The 24422-nt window shown below is 57.9% G+C and overlaps 3 protein-coding genes across 6 annotated transcripts in view; 2 read left to right on the top strand and 1 right to left on the bottom strand.

Moving 5' to 3' along the window:
• PAK4 (p21 (RAC1) activated kinase 4) overlaps positions 1-3746 on the top strand; it is a 44577-nt gene extending 40831 nt beyond the window's left edge. For all 4 annotated transcript variants that reach the window (XM_037133091.2, XM_037133063.2, XM_037133069.2 and 1 more), the window contains 3 exons: positions 681-806; positions 2090-2224; positions 2752-3746. In XM_037133091.2, coding sequence (XP_036988986.2) covers positions 681-806; positions 2090-2224; positions 2752-2907 — 417 coding nt within the window. In that variant the 3' untranslated portion in view covers positions 2908-3746. The remainder of the gene's footprint in view (positions 1-680; positions 807-2089; positions 2225-2751) is intronic.
• A 13226-nt stretch (positions 3747-16972) lies between these two features.
• NCCRP1 (NCCRP1, F-box associated domain containing) lies at positions 16973-19940 on the top strand. The gene is made up of 6 exons (XM_037133104.2): positions 16973-17344; positions 17875-17937; positions 18020-18071; positions 18318-18413; positions 19177-19315; positions 19437-19940. Exons 1-6 carry the CDS (start codon positions 17047-17049, stop codon positions 19575-19577), a joined length of 789 nt encoding a protein of 262 aa, XP_036988999.2. The 5' UTR covers positions 16973-17046; the 3' UTR covers positions 19578-19940.
• Positions 19941-20818: 878 nt separating this feature from the next.
• Positions 20819-22278, bottom strand: LOC119039974 (syncollin). Its single transcript, XM_037132800.2, has 2 exons — positions 21884-22278; positions 20819-20965 (listed from the first exon to the last, which is right to left on the bottom strand). The coding sequence occupies exons 1-2, from the start codon at positions 22276-22278 to the stop codon at positions 20956-20958; spliced, it is 405 nt and encodes a 134-aa protein (XP_036988695.2). The 3' UTR covers positions 20819-20955.
• Positions 22279-24422: the final 2144 nt, after the last annotated feature.

Below are 24422 nucleotides of genomic sequence, written 5' to 3'. Positions count from 1 at the left end.
TCTTCTGGACTGAAGTTCTGAGGCTCAGGTCTGTGGATGAGCCTCCGTGTCCGAACCTGCACTTGGATCCCACACGTGGACTTCCACCCAGTTCTTGGTGCCGTGCCTGCCCTCCTTCAGGAAAGTTAATGCAGACGGCGGAGGTGGCACAGTCTCGTGGGGAGTCTCAGCCTAGGGTCTGTGAACCCCGAAGACGTCTGCAGATGTGTTTTAGGGACATTTGGGAGCCACTCGAATGTGTACACGCTCGCTGGGCATGCTTTCTGGGGGTGAGAAGACCCACAGATGTTTCAGGGTCAGAAAGGGGCCTGCTGCTCCACAGAAGACAAGGGTCTGTGTCCCTGTGGCCGGACTGTTGCAGGGCAGGCCGCGTCCGTGCGCTCCAGGGCGGCAGGGGTGCAGGGTGTGAGCTTTGGGAGCCAGGTGTGGTCTCAGCCCCTGCTCCAGCCGTGGCCCCTGTAGGACTCAGCCACCTTTCCCAGCAGCCCCCTGGGCAGACCCCGTCTGGAGGGCAGATGGTGTCATCTTGGGGCGGCAGCACCCCCGAGGGCTCCCTTCCAGAGGTGTCTGAGCCACCTGTGGTCTGGGCTCCACGGCAGAGACCCGGCATGTCGGAGGCCAAAGAGTGAAGTAGGTGGATGCCTGCCAGCCCCTCTGACCCTGTCTGTGCCCTGCCCCAGGTCAAGCTGTCAGACTTCGGATTCTGCGCCCAGGTGAGCAAGGAGGTGCCACGGAGGAAGTCACTGGTCGGCACACCTTACTGGATGGCCCCGGAGCTCATCTCCCGCCTTCCCTACGGGCCAGAGGTGAGCCAGAGGTGGCTGGGTGTCCCCCTCTCAGCACCGGTTCATGCCGTGACAGTTCAGGGCGGCCAGAGTAGTGGGGCGAAGTGGATCTCAGTCTGGACAAGGGGTCTCCGGGACAACTCTGTGGGAGCAGAGCAGGCATGCATGCCTTCATTCACTCACTCACTCGTTCATTCCTGATTAGGTAGCAGTTCCAAGCCAGGTGCCTGGCGATGAGAACAGAATGTTGGGCAGAAGGGGTCACAGAGGCCGCAAAGTGGCCAGGTCCTTGCTGGTTGGCCTCAAGGTGCTTTTGTGAGCATTTGAAAAAGAGAAGTCTCTCATAAAAATCCAAATTTCAGTGTTCTGTCAGAAAACCAAGATGTGTGGCTGCAGTGGCCGCATTCTCACGTGGCAACAGTGGGCAGCGTGCATGGGCCCCTGGGCTGCAGAACGGACGGGGCCTGTGTCTTGGCTGCAGCCCGCACCCCTTCCTGTTGCCTGTGCTGACCTGCTCCCCTCGCTGCCATCACCTGTGGCCCAGAGGCCCTTGAGCTGGTGCCTGTGGCCCTGAGGTTCTCTCCACAGTCAGCGAGACCTAACCCAGTGCCAGCCGAGAGTCAGGCACCCTGGGGAGCACGTCACGGTCGGGGGTGGGCCTCAGGCTGGAGTCGGGTCACACTGGTGTGAGATTCTGAGGGGACATCCCAGTCAAGACAGCCTATGAGTGACAAACCCAGCTCAAATGCTTTTAGCAAAATCTGAAAGCTGTGGGACCCCAAACCAAAACTGCTGTTAGCAGGTAGCAGGCTTCAGGCCTGGCTGGCCGCATGTTCTCTCCCTTCGGGCCCGATTGGCTGCAGCATGCACTCACTCAGGCAGGCGCTCCCCTGTGGCAGCAGAGGTGACCCTGGCAGCTGGGGCGTGTCTTCCCGTCTGTGGCTCCGTAGGGTGTTTGGGTTGCAGTCTCAGGGTTGACCGATCGGTACAGCTTGTGTCACGGGCCCGTTCTGACCTAATTACTGTGTCCCAACCTGGTCATGCCCCCTGTCTGCCACCCACCCTTGGCTGAGAGTGAAGGGGGGGCGCCCACCAGAGGAAACTGGGGGTGCTTGGCAAAAAAAGGGAACAAAGGCTAGATGAGTGGAACCCTTCCGAGGGCTCTCTGGGGGAGGGGTGTCTGGGCCCAGGGGCTCAGGACACAGAGAGGCAAAAGCAGAACTGGGGGCCGTCCCTCCCCAGGCTTCTCCCAAGTCCCGGCCTGCCCAGCACAGCTCTGCCTGCCACCCATTCCTCTGCCGCAGGTGGACATCTGGTCGCTGGGGGTGATGGTGATCGAGATGGTGGATGGAGAGCCCCCCTATTTCAATGAGCCACCCCTCAAAGCCATGAAGATGATTCGGGACAACCTGCCACCCCGATTGAAGAATCTGCACAAGGTGGGCCCTGCCTGCAGGCAGGTGGTGTGGGGACGGGGACACAGCCTGCAGGGTGGCTGGGGGCCACCCAGCCTCACACTGAAGCCGAGCAGTGCGTGTGGGTGGGACTGGGCGTTGATGTCTCCTGGGACGGCATGTACTGGGTGCTGCCCCTGCCCCTCCCAGGTCTCGAGCGTCTGTTTAAACTCCGGTCCCCTGTGCCCTCCTCGTCCCACAGAGGTGCCCGGGCTGACCTGGCTGAGGGCGCACAACACGGCCCGGTCCAGAGAGGGGCCTTCCGGGTAGAGGGGTTACCTGGTGACAAGAGGGTGCCTCCAGGTTCCGCCCACTGCCAGCTTCTCAGCAAACCTCGAAAATAGCGGGGAAATGAGTCCCCAGAGCCAAGCTCTAGACACCTGGTGCCTCCTCCCTCCTGACCTGGGCAGCAGATGTCAGCCCACGTGACAGGAGGCGGCGGCGCCCCCACGCTGGCGAGTGAGCAGTGGAGCTGGTGCTCAGAGCAGGGGTCCTCCCCCGCCCCCCCACAGGTGTCGCCGTCCCTGAAGGGCTTCCTGGACCGCCTGCTGGTGCGGGACCCGGCGCAGCGGGCCACGGCGGCCGAGCTGCTGAAGCACCCGTTCCTGGCGAAAGCGGGCCCGCCCTCCAGCATCGTGCCCCTCATGCGGCAGAACCGCGTCAGATGAGGCTTGCCGCCCTGTCCCCGCACCAAAGAGCCCTTTGGGTCACCGCTGCCCTGCCAGAGGCTCGTGGGGGGCCGGCCCTTGTTCCTCCCGGCCTGGGAGACACGTCGTGTGCCACCGCCTTCCTTAGGGGGGGTGTGTGTGGGACCCTACTACTGAAGTCCGGTTTTGATTTTGTGACTGAAAACACAGGGACTGGTGGGAGCGTGTGAGACTCCCAGGGCCCCCCACCCCCACCCTGTGGGGCAGGCCCTCCCTGTGTTTTCCTGTCTCTGGGAAGGACAGGCGGCCCTCCCGTCACTGGAAATCCACAGCGGGGGCTGCTGGGGGTGGAGAGAACACTATGAGAGAGGTGTGCGTGCGTGTACGTGCGAGAGTGTGTGTGTGTGTGTGTGCGCGTGCGCACGCGAGCATGGAGCGGAAGGCCCAGCCCCTCTGTCCTCCCGCCGTGAGCGGTGTCTCTGAGACCTTGCCTGACATACAGCCCCTCCCCCACTGAGCCATGGCGGGGGGTGGTCGTGAATGTCTGAAGAGTGGCCTTTTCCCTTAGCCCTGCGTCCCCTTTCTGTGGCCGGATGGGGAGACGGGTCAGGGCGTCCCTCCCAGCCCCAGCCTCTGCAGAAAATGACTACTGCACCTGGACAGTCTCTTTTCTAGAAGTCTATTTATATTGTCATTTTATAACACTCTGGCCTCTGCTCCCAGCTGGGGACAGAGGGTCCTGCCCTGCAGGGTGGCGCTGGGGACAGAACCACTACTTGAAGAATCAGGTTCCTGCTCCCGAGGCGCAGCCCCGTTCTCCCTTTCCTCACGTTAGTTTTACAATTAAAACATTTTCTTGATCTGTGTGTGTGGTGTGTGTGGTGGCCCCTTCCCCCCCAGGCCGTCCGGCAGTGGAGGCCTCCAGGGTCAGGACAGGGTGGCCTGGCTGACTCAGGGTTCCAGCCCAGCTTAGGGCCAGGGCCATGTCTGGGGGGGTGGGGGGGTTCCGGGTGGAAGAGCCCCCGCTCACAGGGGCAGGACCCACACCGCACACCCTTCCCAGGCCTGGAACAGGCAACCTGCTAGTCCACTTGCTGTAATGACCAATTTACTAAATCTGAGACTCCTTTTTTTAAAAAAACAATTTTAAAAAATTTATTTCTAGAGAGAGAGGAAGAGAGAGAGACAGGGAGAGAAACATCAATGTGTGGTTGCCTTTCACCCACCCCCAACTGACCTGGCCCACGAACCCAGGTGTGTGCCCTGACTGGGAATTGAATGGTGACCCTTTGGTTCATAGGCCGGCACTCAACCTACTGAGCCACACCAGCCAGGGCCAAGTCTGTGATTTCTGACAACTCGTTTTAAAAGGTTGTCTTGAATGTGTTCAGTGAGTGAGAATTGACCTATGGTGAGTTGATGTTAGTAATTGGTCAGCGGGCAGATGGGCTTTGGGGCTTGGCTAAGGCAGCTGATCCTGGGCCTGCCAGCTTCAGAGAGGCTGCCGGGGGCTGAGCCTGGTGCCAGCGAGGGGAGAAGGCCTCCAGCTGGCATCGAGGTGACAGCGCACTAACGCACTGTGGGCACCGAGCGCTCCTGGCCAGTGCAGGACTGCGTGTGTCCTCCCCAGCAGGCTGAGACTCGGTGTCAGGAGCAGGTGCAGCTTCCTGGGGACAGCTGGCAGCGCAGGAGGGGCCCCTCTCCAGAGCCCTGCAGGCGTCAACTGGCACCGGCCACCTCCGCCTGCTTCGTGGGTGGAAGCGTGTGTTGAGGGCAGAGAGATTCTGGCTTGGTCTACACCTCCCACTGTCCCCCACTGTCCCATGACTGTCGCCACAACCCCCTCTCCGCTGGCCCTGAGTCCCCCCGAGCACTGGGGCGCTGTTTCTGTGACAGCCTGGCTGGGTGCACGCAGGGTCTAGATGGACTGCAGACTCACACGCTCCAGCACGGGCAGCAGCTGCTGCGTGTGAGTGTCTGAGGAGAGTGCAAAATTAGCATAAGGAGAGATTGGGCAAAAAGACCAAAATAACCCCCCACACACACATTTAAAAAAAATACTTTGAACTTGAATGCTTTCACAAATAAGTTCTAGCAGACTTGGAAGGGTCAGGTCATTCCCACCTCGCATAAGTTGTTCCAGAAATCAGGAAGAGCGTTGCTGCCCAACTCAGGAGGCCGGAGCGCCCAGGATCCCCAAACCAGAGGAGGACCGTGCCCAGCAGACCGCCGGGGCCACTGCACACTGCGCTGGCCCCGCTGGCCCCTGGAGGTGTGCTGTCCTATGGGGAGGCCCGCTCAGAGACCCTGGCGTCTGCCCCCTCGGGTCGTGGAGGGACAGCTCTGCGCAGCTCAGCTGTTCCTGTGTGGTCAGTCACTTCACTGCGGTTTTAAAGAATGGCTTTGGGGAGCACCTCCTGCAGGCCCCCTGCTCCTGCTGCTGCTGACACTCACGGGGATACGTTCCCACAGATCAGTCAGAAAGCCCTCTGGGTTCAGATGGCATTTAATGCAGGGAGTCAATTACCAAGGCCCTGGGGAGGCTGGAGGGGCTACACAGGGCAGGAGTGAAGGCCGGAAGGAACCTCCACCACGGGGCTGGAGGGGCGAAGGGGTCAGTGCAGGACCAGAGTCTGCTGGTGTCCCTGGTGCACTGAGCAGAACGACTGTCCACCTTCCCAGTCTCTGTCCTCACTGGAACCCTCTTCTTGCCAGGACCTTACCGATCCCAGCTGGCTTCCGGCCCCAGTGACGAGGAAGTCCTCGGAAGGGCAGGTGTGGCAGAGCAACAGGTGGCATCTGCCTGAGCCAGGAGGCGGCACAGGGTCTCACTTTGTCCAGACGTTGCAGTCCGGGATCGGTGCTCCACAAGGAGCAAGTGCTGACCCGGCCGCAGCAAAGGCCCAGGAGAGGGGCCAGGGCTGTGTACCAGTCAGGTTAGACCAGTCAGACTCGTGGTTCTCAAAGTGTGGTTCCAGGACTGCAGCGCCCTGGGAAGTAGTGGGAATGCACGTTCCTGGGCCGCACCCAGCCCAGGTTAAGTCACACTCTGGGTGGGGCCTGGCGATCTGTATTGTAACAAGCCCTGGGGATTCCCTGAGCCCAATCAAGTTTGAGAGCCACTGAGACAAGACCTACCACTGGCCAAGGAATGTGGGATTCAGCCCTGCTCAGTCAGCAGGGTCCCAGCCTCCTTCCGTCTCACGCTCCTCCACCCTGGCACTGTGGCCTCTCCCACCAAGGGCACTTGCCACCACCAGAAGGAAGGACTGCTAAGAGGGCATTCCTGTTGAAGGATAGGACCCGTGGTTGTGCCATGGCCTCATTGGTCAGAGCTTAGTCATATGACCACACTCAGAGCAGTGGAGGTTGGGAAATGTAGTCTTATCGTGTCTAACTGAAAATTACGTTACTGCAGAATTGTGCTCATTTCCTCCTGCTGATAAACTATAAAGTCAATAGACCAAAACATTTGATGACCTAGAGGCAGGGAAGGGCTTAAAGTTTCAAAGGAACAAATTATGAAGAAAAAAAATAAATTATATCAGAAATTGCTCAAGGACGGACATGAACAAATGTGACAGGTTCAGAATGGGGGGAAATATTTCCAAAATCTAACACCAATAAGATTTCTGTTAACAAGAAAAGGCAGAATCCTACAGAAAAACGGGCACAAGGGTGTGCACGGGCGCTCAGACTCGTGAGTAACCGGAGAAACTTGAGTTCCACCACCGAGCTGGCCCTGCGCGGCACGGCTTGAATTGCCACGGGCTCGCTTACACACGGACTTTTGCCCGTACTGTTTTCGGTCCCCGCTGACAGCCCGAGGGTGTGCTGGGCCGACTGTGTGCATTGACCCGAGTCATTCTGTATAGGGAACTTGAGCCTCTGCAGTTTGGTACTTGCCAGGGGTCGGAACCAGTTCCCTCTGGGTATACCAAGGAACAGGGTAAGTTTTGGGGAAGTCACGGATTTTCAACGCAGGAATGAGGAGGCCGACACTCCTAACCCCCACATTGTTCAAGGGTCAGTTGTATTGCATATTAATATTTTCCAGGAATTCAGCTCCTGGATGACTTACCAGAGGAACTCTCCCTCAGGACCGTGTGGGAGGGTGCCCGAGGGAGTTCACTGCCGCAGGATTGATGGGACGGGAGCTGGAGGCAGCCTGGGTGCCCCACCCACCCACCCAGGGAGCAGTGGTTACACCAAAGGGATGCACCTGGCAGGACGGCGCCAAGTGTGCCCATGGGGAGTGGGAGCCACACCGGTGACGGGAAAGTAAAATTAAGAGCCATAATACGGGGCCAGGTATATAAATGACAAATTGTGTACATAAAGCCATCACTTTGCAAGACCGATAAAGAGACCCATTTACATATCAGAACCGCTCCCAGTGGGAGGAGAGGGAGGAGGCTGAAGGGACAGAATGAGCAAACCGGAGCTGGGGCTCTGGAGAAGGAAAGGCCTTGAAGGCCGTCTTGGGGATCTGTTCTGTGAGTAGAAGGCAACCGCCTTAGGTGCAGGTCTCGGCCGAGTCACAGGTATCTAAGATGAAGATTACCCAGCAGAGTCTAACAGGCAGCCCAGACTGAGAACGGGAGAATGTCAGTTCATCATCGTCAACCTCAAAAGTCATGCCTACCTCCTGCCAGCACCCCACAAGATCTTGAGAAGGGCCCAGGGAATCATCCCACACCTTCCTTCATTTTGCAGATGTGGAGACTGAGCTCCACAGAGGGGGGAAGGGCCTGCCCTGGGCACCGGAGCCTAGGAAGGCCAGGCCTGGAGCTGGGCGGCGCGGCTGGGACAGTGAGCAGGCTAGACGTCCAGGGAGGCTCAAACTCTGATGCGCCCCGGGCCGGCAGGGGAGGGGAAGTGCGGAAGGGGCTGCAGGAATGCCTTTCTGAAGGGCAGTCACTTCTCAGGCCGCTGTGGCCTTGTGGGAATATGGCCCCACAATGCTAAATGTCCTGATTTTTCTCCAGAAATCATCATTTTCATGGGAAAGTTCTTGAGTCTTAAAGACAGGCAATTCACTCAAAACATTTAACAATATCGTGGGCCAAGCAAAATCAAGGTCATAGTTAACATTCATCAAGACCTTCCTGTGTCCCTGGCCACGTAGTTCACTTTGGTTAGAGCATCGTCTCGATTCTCCAAGGTTGCAGGTTTGATTCCGGGTCAGGGCACATAGAAAACCAACCCACGAATCCAATAAATAAGTGGAGCAAAAACCTGATGCTTCTCTCTCTCTCTTGCTCTCCCTCCCTCCCTCTCCCCTTCTCACCCTCTCTTTAAAAAGCAATAAAATTTTTAAAATAAAAAAGTAAAAATAAATTAAAGAAAAAAGATCTTACTGTGTTGGGGGGGGGCATTGCTGAGCTCAGTTAACCTGTAGTGAGTTGAATAGTGCTCCCCACCACCAAGATCTGTCCCTGCAAACCTGTGACTGTGAATTTGGAAAAAGGGTCCTTGCAGATGTGATTAAGGATCTTAAGATCGTCTTGGTCTATCTGGGTGGGACCTAAATCCAGTGACAAAGTGTCCTTCCCTTGTAAGAGAAAAGCAGGTTGTTGGAGACTCGCGGGGAAGCTGAGCAGAGGCTGGAGCGGTGAGCCCGGAGCCACGTCCCCCCAGGCCTCAGGGTGAGCGGTGTCCTGCTGACACTCTGACCTCACGCTTTGGCTTCCAGAACTGTGAGAAAACACACTTCTGCTGTTTTAAGCATCCAAGTGTGTGGCGATTTCTTAACGCAGCCTCGGGAAACGAGAACAATCCTCCCAGCAGCCCTGAGGAGGCACGTCCCTCACCCCATTTTACAGCTGGAAGACTGAGGAACAGAGGCACAAAGTGCCAACCAGGTCACACAACGAGAAAGGGGTGGAGCTGAGCTTGAACCTGGCACTTGGCCTGCGACTCTGCACAGGATCCCCAGGCCACAGCCTCGTGAGGAAGGGCTCCCTCCACTTCCGTGCCTGAGGGACCCCACATCTGAACTGGACGGAAGAGGGTCAACCTCTGTCTTCCTGGGTGGTCAGTCAACTGGACTAGGGACATGCCCCAAGAAGGGAAGTCTGGGAGAGAGACGGTTGCTCGAGGAGAAAACGGGGCTGAGAGGTGTCAGGGCTGGGGGATGAATGAGGCAGCGAACAGGGTCCCGGCCTCTGGTTTGGGAGGTGGGAACAGCTCGGAGCCTTTCCTGGAAGAACAGGCATCAGAAGTTTGGGGCTTCCTGGGTTGAACAGTTCAACTCCCTTTCTTCCCTTCCTCTCTTCCCTGTTCCTTTGTCTCTGGCTTTCTCTGTCTCTATCTCTTGTTTTATTCTATCTTTTAATCTTATCTAGTATTTGAACAGGTAACCCAAGCACAAGGCACAAAATGTACAAAATTCCAAAGGCAAAATTGCAAAGCTCCCCTCCCCCCTTCCCTGTTCCGGCCGGTCCACCCCTCCCCCGAGACCGGCTGCTGTGTCTCCTTCCAGAAATGCGCGCGTGTACCAGGCAACACCCACGGGCATTACAGACGTGTGTCCTACTTTGCACAACTCTCCAAATAGTGCACCTCCTTCTGTGCCTTGCTTTTCTCTACTTAACACTGTCTTGGTAGTTGGTCCTGGCTGTTGCATGAAAAGCAACCTGTTAATGGCTGGGTACTATTCCGTGGAGCATGTGAAACATGATTATTAGTACCGTGATTTACTGAATGTCCCAGCTGATGGCCGTTCAGGAAGCTGGCAGTGGTCCGCTGTTCCAATCAATGCCAAGCAGAGATCTGCTCGAACTTTGTATTTGGCACATGGGCACATTTGTCTGGTGTGCGTACGCTTTGCTAACTTCCCTACCTGCTACTGGACTCCCACCTGCTCTCTGCCCCAGGTCATGCTTCCTGGGTCCGTCTGGCCTCCGGATCCCTCCCTGGCTCTGGTCAACCCCATCCCATTGTCTGTATGTCTCTCTGTCTTTCTGTCTCTATGCTTCAGCCTTTCTAGATCTCTACCTCTCCTTCTCTCTCTTTATCTTTGGCTCTCTTTTGGTCTCTTTGACTTCCTCCCTTCCACCCTCCTCCTCTCCCTCTGCCCCTTCTCTTATCCTTCTTTCTGCCCCACTCATTCCCGCCTCTCTGTTGCCCCCTGCAGGGTGAAGCTGGCTACTGCACTCCTACTCCCCACCCCTGTGGTCTGTAGGGAGATGAGACTCAGCCCAGCTGGTCTTTCTCCCACCCTCAGCCCCGTCCTTACCTGGGTGGGCTTTCCCATCTCCCTCAGTCCTGGCATCTCTAAGCCCCTGTGCCTGCCCTCCAGTTTCCCTCCTCCCCCCACTTTTTCTCTGTGAGAGGGATTAGGCTTTGGGATGCACCGACTGACATTCTTGGGCGTGATACTGGCTTTCCAGTGAGAACGGTGAGATCTGGACTCGGGTACACGGGATGTGGTTTCCTGTCTGGGGTCGGGCCTTCTTGCCCTCACTGTCAGCAAGGAGATCAATCAGTCCATGTCAGCCCTGAGCTGGGAAGAAGTGATAAACAAACCTGCCCAAGGCCCTTCCCTGGGGAGGCCGACATTCTCACGGGGTGACACGGTTCATGACCAAGTGAGCATAATCACGTACTCATAGATATTTACACATCACACTACATTCAAGAAAGACGGAACGGGGTGTGTGGCAACAGGGAATAGCAAGGGAAGGCCCAGATTGCTGTTGATGTACCAACGGGGAACAATCACCAGGATATATTCTTAGGTAGAAAAAAAGCCAGACGGGTGTGTGCATTATGACGAGGTGACGTTTGAATGGAGACGAAAGCAGCCAGGGGGGTGAGGAGTGTAAAGCCTTTCGGGCAGACGGGCAGCATGTGCAAAGGCCCTGAGGGTGAAGGAATTTGTAGGTCAAGGGCCAGCAAAGCTCTGGGACACCATGAGTTGCAGTGGAGAGAGGTTGGGGAACCCTCTGCCCAAGGACATGCCAGGTCAGGGTGGGAGCTGCCGCTCAGGCAGCCTAATGCTCTAAACTGTGAGGACAGTGGTCCTTAGTGAGGGACCCCAGGCCAGCAGCATCGCCGTGGCCTCCCGGTCTGACCCCAGAACTACCAAATCAGAAACTGGGGGTGGGAGGAGGGGCATAGAGCCCAGCAGTCTGCGTTTATCAAGGCTTTCAGGTGATTCTGACGTGCGTTCAAGTTTGAGAACCACTGAGCCGGGCTCTCTGGTCTCCCACGCTTTGCTCGTGCCCTCTGAGGGACCACTGTCCACTGTGGGTTGAATGGCGCTCCCCAAAAAGACATGTCCACACCCTAATCCCCAGAACCTTTGAATGGCACCTCACATGGAAAAAGGGTCTGTGTAGATACAGTGAGTTGGGGACCTAGAGGTGAAGAGGTCATCCTGGATCACCTGGGTGGGCCCTAAATTCAGTGACACGTGTCCTTACAAGAGTGAGGCAGAGGGAAATTTGAGAGCAGAGAAGCCGAGATTGGAGCGATGTGGCCACAAGCCAAGGAGTGCTCGCAGCTGCCAGAAGCCGGGGATGGAGAGGAAGGACTGTTCCCTAGAGCCTTCGGAGGGAGTGGGTCCCTCCCTGCCGACACCCTGACGTCAGACTTTTGGCTTCCAGGGCTGTGAGAGAGCAAACGTATTTTCTGCCACCAAGTTTGTGCTAATTTGCTGTGGCAGCCACAGGACACAAGTACAGTCTGTGATGGGGCAGACAGAGTGACAGACGCCAGCACGACTTCACACCTGCCACCTGAGGGGAAGCCTGTGCACTTCCGGTCACAGAGCCAGGCGGGAGCTCCGAATCTTCTCATGAGCAGAATTTGGAGCTGCTGGGATGTAGAGAGAGGGGCAGGGGAGTGTTGAGGTGGAGTCAGACCAGCTCGATGACTGAGAAAGTGGACTGCAAACGAGTCTGAGCTGAGGCTGCTGAGGAGCCAGGAGGGGTTAAGGGGAGGAGCCCCGGCCAGGCGGCTGGTGGGAGGCAGCGTTCTGAAAGTCAGGTTCTAGCACAAAGAGCTTGGACCCTACCCCTGGCCACCCTCCCTGCTGATGCAAACTCTGGGGCCAGACTGTCAGGGTTCAGATCCCAGCCCTGTCACTTCCTGGCTGTGTGACCTTGAGCAAGTCACCCCACTTCTCTGTGCCTTGGTTTCCTCATCTGTAAAGTGAGTTTAGGTCCACACCCCCAGAGCGGATATAGCAGTGCCAGCACACACGAAGCATTCCATGATCGCTGTCACGGGCACACCGTGTTTCATTGCACTTTGCTGTTAGGTGCTTTACAGATGTTGTTTTTATAAATTGAAGGCAAGACCCTCCACTGGTTAAAAAAAAAAATCGAGGCTCAGTGTATTATGATGCTCACTTTGTTGTGGTGGTTTGAAATGGAACCTGCAGATGCTCTGAGGTATGCCCATGTTGTTGATTTTATTCCCCCTCCCGCTACTCGGCTGTCCACGTGGGGGTGCTTCCAGACCCCTGTGGGCACCCACCCCCTGGCATTGCCCCTCTGGATGTGCCGGAGTTAACTCATCTGCAACGGAATGCTGGATTTCCTGCCCTTGCCCGCTGGTCCTGGCCTCTGCCTTCCCTTGGAGTAAATGGTGCCCCTTCAAATCCTCAAGTCTTTCTACTCTGTCTTCAGAATAAGTCTTGAATCTGTCCTCTGCCAGCCACTTCCGGGTCTCACCCTGGTCCTGTCCACCCCTCATCTGCCTCCTCACTGTATCCCTACACCCTCCCTGCCCTCACTCAGTCAGAGATCAGTTGTATCTCCTCACTCCCCAACTGAAACCTTCCCCACAGTTCACCTAGGAATTATTACCCTTAGAAAAATCCCGCAGCGCAGCGGTGCTCCAGTCCACTCTCCGGCATCAGCTCCCTTCCTTCCCTCCTCTCCAGGTGCACTGGCCTCCCTGCTGTACGCCCAACACACCAAGCTCGGTCCTGCCTCAGGGCCTTTGCACTTGCTGTCCCCTCTGCCTGGACATGCTCCTCCCCCAGCCCTTTGCACAACTAGCTCCTTTGGCCTTTTTCAGGTCTCTGTTCAAATGTCATCTCCTCCGAGAAGCCCTCCATGGCCACCCATTAAAAGAGGCTTCCCACGAGTTTCTCTTCTCTGTCTCCGTGGCCTGTTCTTCACCTCAGACACACTTAGTCCTATTAACTACTCGTACATCAAGTAGTTAATTGTTGACTGGAGGCCATCCCACCCCCGTGGATGCTTAACAAGTATTGGTTGGAAGAATAAGAGGTAGGAAGGGTAATAAGAAGCTCCGGATTCGTGTTTCCTTTATAAAAATCATTATATGTTCTTAGAAGAGATAATACACATGAATGGTACAAAGTCCAAAAGGCGCAAAGCACAGGGACTGAAAAGTCTCTTTCCCGCGCATGCGCCCGGGCCACCGCCCACCTCTGCCCCGAGGCTCCCTTGGGCCTCCTTGCGGAGGAGCCTGCCAAATATCTTGGTAGCAGGTAAGGCCCGCTGTTCTGCATCTAGCTTTTATTCACTTAATAGACTTGTAGATGTTTTCTTTTCGGCATGTAGACAGTAGCTGCAGTCTTTTAGTTTTGTTTCTCACTGAGGTGTAACTCACCTACCACGGAAAGCACCCGTGCTAAGTGGATAGGCTGCGGGGTCTCAGCGAGTGTCTACCCCCGCGGACCAGCCACCCCAACAGAGGCAGGAGCTCCCCCCACCCCGGGAAGGCCACGGTCGTGCGTCTCTGCAGCCCACCCCCCAGCCCGGGCTGCCCTCCACCTGCTCTTCCCGCTCCAGGCGAATCAGCTGCCTTTTCCAGATTTTGACAGAAATGGAATCACACAGTCCACGCTCCTTTTCTCCCTGGCCCTTGTCACCCCACATGGCGGTTTTCGTTGCTCCGATGGCTCTGCTCTCTCCTCGCTCAGGGTGCTCCGTGGCATGGGTGGGGGCCAGCCGCCTTATCCGTTCACCTGCTGATGGACACGCGTGTTGTTCTGACTTGAAGCCACCGTTGACCCTTGAATAATGTGGGGTGAGGGGCGCTCCTGCCCCCTCACAGTCAAAAATCCACATGTAACCTTTGACTCCCCCCAAACTGAACGGCTCGTAGCCCACTGTTGACTGGAAGCTTTACTAATAACACAAACATTCGATTAACACGTGTTGTGTGTGACATACGTGATGTATGCTGCAACATCACAGTAAAGTAAACTAGAGAAAAGACCATGCTATTGCGAAAATCATAAGGAAGAGAAAATACATGTCCAGTACTGACGGAAGAAAACCTGCCTATAAGTGACCCCTGCAGTTCAAACCTGCGTTGTTCAAGGGTCGGCTGTGTCTTGAAAAAGTGTGTGGGGGTCTTTGTGGGGACACACCCTTTCGTTTCTGGAGGCTCAACCCTAGGAGGGGGGCCGCCCGGTTGTCTGCGGACGGTCAGTTTTATAAGAAATTGTCCAGTTGCTCCCCACAGCGGCTGCAGCACCCCCGTGTTCTCACCACCCACCACACGTGGAGGGGATGGGGGGCCGGGCGGGGGGGGGGCACCAGGCTGGCCGACCCGACCTCAGCATCTTTGGAAAAGGGCCCTTGGAGACCTGACGCTGAGAGCCACTGGGCTCTGCAGGGCCCCCCGGTTCTTTTCCTGGATCCCCCAGATTTGGGTAAAAATGTTTCTCACAGAAACATGGGGGTGCCATGTGCCCTACATTTTAGATTGTGGGGGGCAGAGGGACTGAATCTGACTCCAGGGAAGAGGGCTGGAAAATGCACGTTTTAGAGGTTTGGGGGCCTCTGAGCACGGGGCTGTGGGGGGGAAGGCACGCCAGGCGGAACGGGCGTCGCCGGAGAGGCCAGGCCACAGATGCAGGGGCCACGGAGGCAGGGGCCAGGAATCCAGGTCCTCAGACGCCAGCCCGGGATCTGGCACTTGCTGAGGACACCGGGGAGCCTCGGTGCGTTTAAGTGGGGGGTGAGCGGTTGGGTGAGGCTTCCGTGGGACGCCCCTGGCTGCCGCTGTGTGGGTGTGTAACCACCCTCAGGGAGGGGACGAGGCAGAAACCCAGGCAGGCAGGGGGCAGGTGGAGGAGGGATGTTGGTTTCCACTCTGCAGACCCTCCCGGTGGCTCTTTCTAGGCGTCTGGCTCCTGGCCACGCCCTGCTCTGGATTCCAACCAGGGCAGCTCTGACTCCACTCACCACACTCCTGTTCTGGCTCTGCCCCTCCCTCCCTCCTCCTCCTCCTCCTCCTCTTCCTCCCTCCTCCTCCTCCTCCAGTGAACACAGGCAGGCAGGCTGCCAGATGCCCGTGTGGGCCCTGAGCGTCTCTAGTTGTTCAGGTTGTCATGGCTCTGCGAGTGCTGGTCCAGGACTCCTGTGGTACCGCCAGGTGTGGCGGGGCAAGGCTCTGGTGTGCATTAGCTGGTTTGCCCCTCCCGTGGGTCCTCCCTGCCCTCCGGGACCCTGGCTAATCCCCAACTTTCCCAGGACAGGTCACGTCACCTCTCTGCCTCTGATCTGTGAATGGAGGTTCTAATATCAGTTTCTGTCTCCTGGGGTTGTTGAGAAGTTCAGTGAGTTTAAGACAGACAACAAATATGGCCATTATCTCCTGTCTGCTTCTGTGTGAGCCTTTCTCCCCGGGAGCCGTTTGAATCTGTGTCCCTGTGTATCTCATCTGAGGCTCTGTGTATCCTACTTGACAACTCAACACAAACTGGCTGAGCAACCTTGCGTGAGTTATTAGACCTCACCACGGTGCCTCAGTTTCCTCATCTGCAAAAGGGGCTTAACAATGGACTCTTTTTCCCAGGGAGGATGTGGAGAACGAATTCATTACCTCATCTAAAGAGTTTAGACCCATGCCTGCCACACCTGACACACAGCCGGCCCTCAGCGGCCCGGGCGCCTGTCCCAAGGTGAGCTGCAGTCCCAGTGTCTGCAGGGCGTGTCTCTTCTCAGCGCTGGGGCCGGAAGCGCCTGTGGAAGCATGTGGTTAATGGGGCAGCAAGGGACCGAGCCTGTGAGCGTGACCTCAGTTTCCCCAGCTGTGGAGTGGGGATGACCACAGCGCCCCACAGAGGGTTGGTGCACAGGTGAGGTGGGGGCTGAAAGGCATCCTTGGCAGACAGACAGACAGACAGACAGACACACACACACACACACACACACACGGGGCTGCTGTTGCCTTTCCTCTATAATAGTGGCGTCTCCCTCCGGTGGTCTTAGAGGATGAAGTGAACTCGTAAGCGCTTAGACCAGCGCCCAGCAAGCAGCAAGCACTCGCTGGTGCTGGTCCCCCCCGTGCGCCTCCGCCTGCGCTTACCTGCGGTGGGATGTGGCCTGGGCAGGATGTGGCCGTGGGCATCTGGCCCTACAGGTTTCTCTGTCACCCCACTTCCTCCTCACCTAACCTCCTGCCCCCACCATCGCCCCATTCCTCACCCCAAACTTCCTGTGAACTCTGAGGGAGGAGGCTTTGGCGGCCTGTGTGGCTGGCCCAGCCCCAGGAAGGGGTGCAGGCTCCCTGAAAACCCAGGTGGGGCTGCCGCTCCCCTCTCTGCCACCCAGTGTCTCCCGGGGGAGCCCGTTCTGGTGACTCCCCATCTCTGAGCCCGGGTCTCTTTCTGCCCTCCACCCCCACCTTCGTTTCCTGAACAGGAAATGTCAGGGTCCCCAAGGGTGTGTTCCAGGTGAGGGCAGAAGAGAAAGCAGAAGCAGGATTCCCCCTCCATCCCCACCCTTTTCTGAGAGGGGGGCAGAAAGAAGGGGTCTTCACTAATTAACCTCCTGCCATGCCGGATCTTAATGAGGCAGATGGGTCTCATCAGAGTGCAAGGAGCCCAGGCCCTCGCCCATTTGTCCAGCCCCAATCCCAGGGCCAGTTCGGGTCTCTGGTGGCCCCCAGAGATTGGAACAGGAGATGTGGGAGGCTGAGGAGGGCCTGGGACCTGGCCCGCTGCCTTCTGAGACAAGGAGGGGCTGGGAGCCTGGACACTGGGTTTGAGGGACCGCGGCTGGGGGCCCCGGACTCCTGGGTCCCGGGGAGGAGGGGCTGGGAGCCGAGATCCTTCCCCCGACACACCCCTCTCTTACATGCCACCCGGAGAGCCCCACCCCCACCTGCCCCAGTTAACACCTGCCCCGCGGAGGAGCAGGGACAGTCTCCCAGACCCGACCGATGGAGGAGGCGCAGGACACACGCGAGCTCCGTGGCGGGATGGAGGCCGAGGAGCCCGCGAGCCCCCAGTCGCCACCGTCACCGCCTCCACCGCCGACGCGGCTGTCGCCCGTGGCCCCGGGGAGCCCCGCGCTGTCCCCAGCGGAGCAGCCGTCCGAGGCCTACGCGCGGCAGCTGCTGCTGGAGGAGTGGGGGCCGCCGGGCGGGAGCCTGCAGCTGCCGCCGGGCCTCACCTGGAAGCTGCTCTTCCTGCGGCGGCCGCTCTACCGCAACCTGCTGCGCTCGCCCAACCCCGAAGGTGCGCCCTGGGCGCGGGCCGGCGGAGCTGGAAGAGACGGCTGTCACCCGCCGTAGCTTCTTCCCCCGGAGTCACTTACCCAGACCTCTGTCTCTTCTTTATGTCTGTTTCCCTGTCCTTCTGCATCTGTTGCTGTTCTCGTCATCCGCGCCTCTCTCCGTCCCCTCGACTCTCTGTCCACCTTGCCCCTGTCTCTCTCTCTCCGAGTCTCTCTGTCAGCCTGAATCACTCCTTCCCTCCTGCCCTCTCTCTTTCCCTCCCTCTGCCTATATTCCACGTCTGTTCTTCTTGGTGCCTCTCTGTCCCTCTGTCTGTCTCACCAGAATGCACAGCGTCCCTCTCCCCCAGGACCTTCTCGGGGCTCTCCCTGAGCCCCGACTCACTCTCATCCCTGCCTGGCCGATCTGGCTTGGCGGGTGGGGCACAGCCTCCTGACCTGCTGGAGAAGCCCTGGGGGCAGGGGGCCCTGGCTGGAGAGTGGAGCCGGCCGGTCCCACTGGGCCTGAGGCTCCGTCTCCTACTCATTCCAGGCATCAACATTTATGAGCCAGCACCCCCTACTGGTCCCACACAGCAGCCCCTGGAGGCTCTGGGTGAGTGCTCGCCGGCCGGGCCCCAGGGGAGGGCCCGTCGGGGACCAGGCACCTTCTCACCCTTCACTCCTCCACCTGGCAGGCAACTTCCACGGGTGGCGCATCAGCACCGAGAAGCTGCAGCACAACCGTAGGTGAGTGGCCGGGACCCGGTGGCCTGCGCTTCACTCCCTCCCCCAGCCTTCCTTGCCGTGGGGCCCTCGTTAGGTCCTGTCCCCCATCGAGCCTTGGCTTCCCCATCTCTAACACGGAGACTGTCGGGTGCTGAGTAGACACTCAGCGAGCACCCCCAGGGCTTCCTGCTCCCCGGGGTCAGGCCCAGCTGGGCCGGCGAATGCCAGCCGATCCCAGAGCCCACCCCCCTGCGCCCTCTCTCACAGCTGGACGGTGAAGCAGCAGTGTGTGGACCTCTTGGCAGAAGGCTTGTGGGAGGAGCTGCTTGATGATGAGCAGCCGGACATCACGGTCATGGACTGGTGCGTGCCTCTGCCCGCCAGGCTGCACTCAGGGGCTCCCCAAAGTGCAGGCCTTGCCCCCTCCCCACTTTGGCCTGAGCTCCCCACCAGGACCCTCCTGCCCCTGCAGGATCCAGCCCTGCCCGCGGCCCCTTCTGTCTGACACTTTCAGGTGTTTTTTTTTTTTTTTTAAGATTTTATTTATTTATCTTTAGAGGGGAAGGGAAGGAGAGAGGGAGAGAAACATCAATGTATGGTTGCCTTTCGTGTGTCCCCTGCTGGGAACTGGCCTGCAGGGAACTGGTCTGCATGTGCCCTGACTGGGAATCAAACCGCAATTGTCTGGTTCGCAGGCCCGCACTCAATCCACTGAGCTACACGAGCCAGGGCTCACTTTCAGGTTTTGAAATGTGCCAGGCCCGAGGCTGCTGGTTCCTCCACGGGTGCCTGTCTGTCTAACGCCTCCTTACCCTCCTTACCCTTTAGGAGTCAGGTTAACACAGCGCCCCCAGGAAGCCTCTCCTGGCCAGGCCCCACCCTGTCCTGGCCACTCTTGCTTGTCACTGCCTGGTGACGGGTCTGGCCTGCCGCCCCCACTGAACTGTGTGAATCTCACGAGGGCAGGGCGTGGGGCCGTCTTGGTCCCTGCTGTGTCGCCAGCACCACCCAGCCTGGGCGCACAGGGTGGGTGTCAGTGAGGGTCTTAAACGGGGCTTGGGGCCAGAGGTTGGGGTTGGGATGTCGGGGCTGCGCTGGTGGCTGAAGGCCTGGACCCCGCCCCCAGGTTTGAGGACAGCCGGCTGGACACGTGTGTCTATGAGCTGCACGTCTGGCTGCTGGCCGCGGACCGCCACACCACCATCGCCCAGCACCACGTGGCCCCTCGGACCTCTGGGAAAGGCCGCCCCAGCTGCTGGGTCCAGGTGAGACTCCCTGCCCTGCTGCCACCCAGACCGGTCCCGCGACCTCACAGCGGGAGGGGGGAGGACAGCCGGGTCCGTGGGTCCCTGGCGAGGACTTCTTCCTGACCCGGTGCTGCCACAGGTGTCCCACGTGTTCCGCCAGTACGGCCCTGGCGTGCGCTTCGTCCACTTCCTGCACAAGGCGAAGAACCGGCTGGAGCCTGGTGGGCTGCGCCGGACGAGGGTGACTGACTCCTCTGTGTCCGTGCAGTTCAGGGAGTGACGGGCTGGCTCCAGGCCTGCTCGGACCCCTTCCTCCTCTCATCCGCCCACCCCGACAGCTCCCTGACCCTTAGCACCTCCCTGACGCTCAGGACCACCCCGATCCCTTAACACCTTCGGGACTCCGGACTCCACAGTTTCTCCCTGATCGTGTACGGCCTCCTGGGCCCCTCCCTGGGTCCTGCTGGGTCCTCGGCTTCTCATTCCACATCTTCACACATCCCTGAATGTCCGACTCTAGCATTTCCCCTGCACTCTCTGGATCCACGAGGGCAGAGCCCCTTCTCCCTGAGTCAGTGCCTGACAGATAGGAGGTGCTCAGTAAGTGCTTGTTGACTGAATGAATAAATACGTGTGGCCAAGGGTGCTGAGTGTGTCCACAATCTTTGCTCCTGAGATCTGTGCTGAGTTCCTGCCCCTTCCCACATCCTCTGATCGGTGACCCTCCAGCACCTCCCAACCCCTCCCCCTTCTGGACCCCCCTTGACCTCCGGTCTTGCCACATATCCCCAATTTATGGTCTCTTAGCATCTCCATCACCCCTTTCCCTGGATTTCTTAACTCTCAGAATCTTCCCAAATTTCTGCCTCCAAACCGGAGTTACCCCCCCAGAGCTGTCCCCATTCCTTTCCTTCCCCCGAGACTTCATGCCTTTCCTTTGGCCTCTTTTAAGGCCCCCCAGACCCAGGTACTCGTCAAGGGCCCTTAACCCTGGGGATGGGGGTAGGAATAGGTTGCAAATTCAAATTTGCAGAAATATGGAGATTTGAACTAAACTGTCTTCCATGTGTTAGGAAGAAGAGGGTCGAGAATATCTAACAACCCAAGAGGCCCCGGCTCTGGCCAAATCCAACAGCAGACCCGGGCCCCAGGCTGCGGCAGGTCCTTGAAGGCCGCCCGGTGTCTTCCGTGTGAATCCTGAGTCTGGAGGTCCAAACAGGCCAGACAGCTGGGGGACACTCAGGGAAGGGCTGTCTCCCGAACAGTGTGGGAAGCATAGCAGCGTTTAACTCTTGCCCAGCGGCACCGCTGCATGCACACGTGTGTCCTGCGGCTGCGCCTTTGTGCACGCCTCAATCCGTGTCGGGGTTCCTGGGTGTGTCCCCCTGCATAGCACTGCCACAGGTATGGGCTGCTCCCAGCATGACCACCCTGCTGTCTCCCATCCCACCCCTGTCTGTGTGGACTTGGGTCGCAAACACAAGCAGAGGGCCGACAGGGACAACTTCATCAGGGCTGTATTGCAGGGAAGGCAGGGTCGGGGCACAGGCGGGAAGCTCTCTCTGTTTGGGGCTGGGACCATCAGCAGGCCCCAGGACCAAGTCCAGGTGAGGGGCTCAGCAGCCTGTGGGGGCTGGAGATGAGGATCTGCTCAGGCATCAGGAACACCTGCAACAGAATGAAAAAAAAACCACAAAAACTATCACCAGGAAGTGCCAGGGACTCCAAGGATGCAGGGCGTGGCAGGTTCTAAAAGCCTGAGATGAGGTGGGCAGCTGGGGCTGGGCTCCAACCTCAAGAGCTGAGTGTCCTGGCCTGGGAGCTCCTGGAGCTCCTGGGGTAGTGAGGCAGATGGGGTGGTTGTGAGGGTGCTATGGCTAGATTAGTGTCCCAGAGTCTGTGAGTCTGGGTACATGAGTGCAGCGTGGGCTGGGGAAGGGGACTCTCCAAATTAGGTATTTGGCACCAAAACCTTACCAGAGGCTCTGGCACTGGGTTCTGGGGTTGAAGGTGTCCCAGAAGGTCCAGGTGGGTGGGGAGCATAAGGGCTGGGTACCGTGTTCCTGGTATTGGGTCTGGGGTCTTGAGGTCTGGGTCAGATTGAGAGTCTGGGAGACCCTGGGAAGCTCTGGGACCTGATGATTTGGGGAGGAGGGTGCTGGCTTTGGTTCTGGGGGCTGCAGGGTGAGGGTGTTGATGGCTCCCCATTCCCAAGCTAGGTTTGGTAACTGCAGGCTGAGTGGCCTCCCCTGGAGAGTGCAGGTGTGGTGGGTAGGCAGCTGGGGGGTTCAGGGAGGTTGGAGGGGGTTGCTCCCTGAATGGAGGGGGTGCTGGGTGAGCTCTGAGTCTGGGAACACCAGCAGAACAGGGTCTGAGAGATCCAAGAGGCATGTGCTTCACGGAGCGTGTGCCAGTGAGAAGGGAGACCTCCAGGACTGGGTCTAGAGACGCCCAATTTGGGTCAGGGGCTCCGGGGTCTGGAAAAGCCCGTTGGCCAGGTGGTGGGGGTGGGCCTGGGCCTGGGTGCCGGGTTCAGAGCTCTGGATGCCGAGGTGCGCACCAGGTCAGGGCAGGGCAGCGCCGCACCTGCAGTAGATGGAGGAGATGGCGTTGGACCAGTGGCCAAAGATGCCCCGGCGGTACTCCTCCAGGCGCGGGTAGGCGCCGGCAGAGAACTTGCGAGTCTTGCCCTTCTTGCCGCTGCGGGACCACACGGTGATCTGGCAACGTGGGGCCACCACGAGCGAGGAGATGACGTTCCTCCAGTTAGAAGGCAAGAAGGGGAGGTCGGTGTCCGGCTTTATGGCCAGCTCGGCGCCTGCGCAGCAGTTCTCGTAGTAAGGGTCGCTCTTGTCATAGAGCTTGGCGCATATCTTGGTCCCGTCGGCGTTCTTGAGGTCGGCAGGCGCGGGGCAGGCGCCTCGCACACGGGGGACGGCCACGAGGGCGAGGACCAGCAGCAGTGGGCACAGCGAGGACATGGTGACACAGCGTGGCGCGTCCCCTGCGTCCCCTGTGGGCTTTTATTCTCTTAACCCCGTGGGAAGGGAGAAGCTGTGAGATTAGGATTTCGGGAGAGGAGGGGAGGGGAGGGGAGAGCGAAGGGGAGGGAGGGTATTCCTCCCCCAGGAGCCCAGAGACCTCCCTAACCAAGGTCTCAAACCCACAACCCAGAAATACAAGATGGACGTATCTGTATGAAAGTAGCAGCTTAAGATTTTATGTGGCAAACAGCAGTATAAAGGAAGTCAATAAACTGGACTTGTGGACCAGTGCCTGGCAACAGACAGGGTAGCAGGGTTAACGGGCACAGGTGGGAAGAACTCTCAAAAATTATCAAGGGAAGGAGCGCTCCTCTCCCCCAGCCCCCTTTCAGTACAAGGAGAGGTTGAAGGAGGGAAGAGGAGGGGCACCGGCCTTCGGGCTGGCAGGTCACAAGACCTCGGGAAAGGAGAAGCTGGAGATAAGGAGGGAGAGGCCCTGGAGGGGGGAGGGGGCAGGAGGAGAGCCAGGAGGCCCTCCCTCCTCCCAGAGTGGGAGAGCTTCCCAACAAAGACCCAAACCAGCATCTGTGAGGTGTGAGATGGCCTGTTGGTGAACCACTCAAAGCCATTGCAGGGCCAAGTGCAAAGGCTGGGAGAAAAGAGCTGTAAAAACAGACAGGAAGGTGCCAAAGGCCCCCAACCCCCAGTAGGACGAGCCTGGGAGGTTGGGAGGGAGGGGGAGGAGGCTGCCACCCCTACTGCCACTTCCTAGGAGCTAGGTGTTCCATGAGGTTGGAAATCTTGATCTGTAAAATAAATTGGATCAATTGAAGTGTATAAAACTTTAAAACATTTGTATAGCAAAAACCAACCTAATAACCCAAATGAACACCTAATCTAGGGGAGATCAGGAAATCCTTGTAACATACAGTGAGTGCTTACCAATCAGGAGGCAGAATGGACATAAACATTAAGAAGCAGGAGGGCAAGGGGCAGGGCCTGAAATCTCGGTGGGACAGGGCCCTGGGCTTGTGGGACGGGGTGGGACAGGGGCCTGGCCAAGGCCCTGCAGAGACTTTTTGGCGTCCCTGGTCTCCTGCCAGACACGAACAGGGTCAGAAGGATGAGCTGTTCAGAGAGACAGTAGTTCACTTCTGTGGTTCTGTGGTGAGTCAAGTCTGGGCCTCAATTTCCTCATCTGTAAAGTGGGTGCCATTTCTTCCTGTGCTATAGGATTGTTGTGAAGATTGTAAGAGATAACAGAGCATTCGAGGGTGCAAGGGTCAGCCTGGCACCAGATCCCAGCTCCTCCCTGAGCTTCCACACATGCCTCCACCTCTGGGCCTCGTGGAGACAGTGGTGGTGCCCGCCTCAGAGTGCTGGGGTCAGGAGTCGGAGGGGCGGTCCGCGTGAGAACACTTACAGCAGCGCCCTCGCTAAATGTCATAGGGCCACGCGCCATGGTCATTATCATGAAAGCCCTTAGCATTGAGGGAATGCAGTGACTAAGAGCAAAAGGCTGGTAACTTGAACATGGGTTCAATTTGGACTCTGTCACCTTGCCATGACCTTGCTTGCTGTGACCTTGGGCAAGTAAACTCACCTCTCTGAGCTTTAGTTTCCTTCTACTTTCTAAAGGGATAATAGAACACAATATTAGAAGTGGAATATTAATAATATAAAATCACTTTATGTTAGAAAGCACTTTATAACTAATATAATGAAATATTCATAAACGTGAATACCTCACATACTTGTTATTTACAAATGTAACATGAATACTTAGTGTGTAACATTGAGTAAGACAACAACATACCTATAAACATATAAAGCGTGAAGCGTAGTGCCCACCACATGGTAGGTGGTCAATAAATAGGAGCTACGGTGACTCTCCCTGTGATGACTTTGAGCCCCGGGGCCTCAGCCTGGCACTGCCCCAGACCAGACCTGGATCCTGCTCCCTCCTGTCCTTCCCTGACCACATGAAATCTAATCTCCAGCCGCTGACTTCCCAGAGGGCCTCTTTGACCTCAAGGGCATGGACCCTCCCCCACCCACAGCTGTGCAAGGGCTGGGCCTCAGGGATGGAGACGTGGTAAGTGCAGCTGTCTGGATGCAGTCACCTAGAGGTCTGCCTGCCC

The sequence above is a fragment of the Artibeus jamaicensis genome, unplaced genomic scaffold (genome assembly GCF_021234435.1).
Source record: "Artibeus jamaicensis isolate MK-2021 breed Jamaican fruit bat unplaced genomic scaffold, CSHL_Jam_final contig_47, whole genome shotgun sequence".
Classification (NCBI taxonomy): domain Eukaryota; kingdom Metazoa; phylum Chordata; class Mammalia; order Chiroptera; family Phyllostomidae; genus Artibeus; species Artibeus jamaicensis.
This window is presented reverse-complemented; position numbering and strand designations above follow the sequence as displayed.

What these genes read in the sequence shown, in the direction of transcription:
- NCCRP1 (XM_037133104.2), top strand. Translation starts at nt 17,047, where the DNA reads ATGGAGGAGGCGCAGGACACACGCGAGCTCCGTGGCGGGATGGAGGCC. An exon ending in GACATCACGGTCATGGACTG is followed by an intron (nt 18,414 to 19,176) that starts GTGCGTGCCTCT and finishes CCCCGCCCCCAG; the next exon opens with GTTTGAGGACAGCCGGCTGG. An exon ending in GCCCCAGCTGCTGGGTCCAG is followed by an intron (nt 19,316 to 19,436) that starts GTGAGACTCCCT and finishes GTGCTGCCACAG; the next exon opens with GTGTCCCACGTGTTCCGCCA.
- LOC119039974 (XM_037132800.2), bottom strand. Translation starts at nt 22,278, where the DNA reads ATGTCCTCGCTGTGCCCACTGCTGCTGGTCCTCGCCCTCGTGGCCGTC.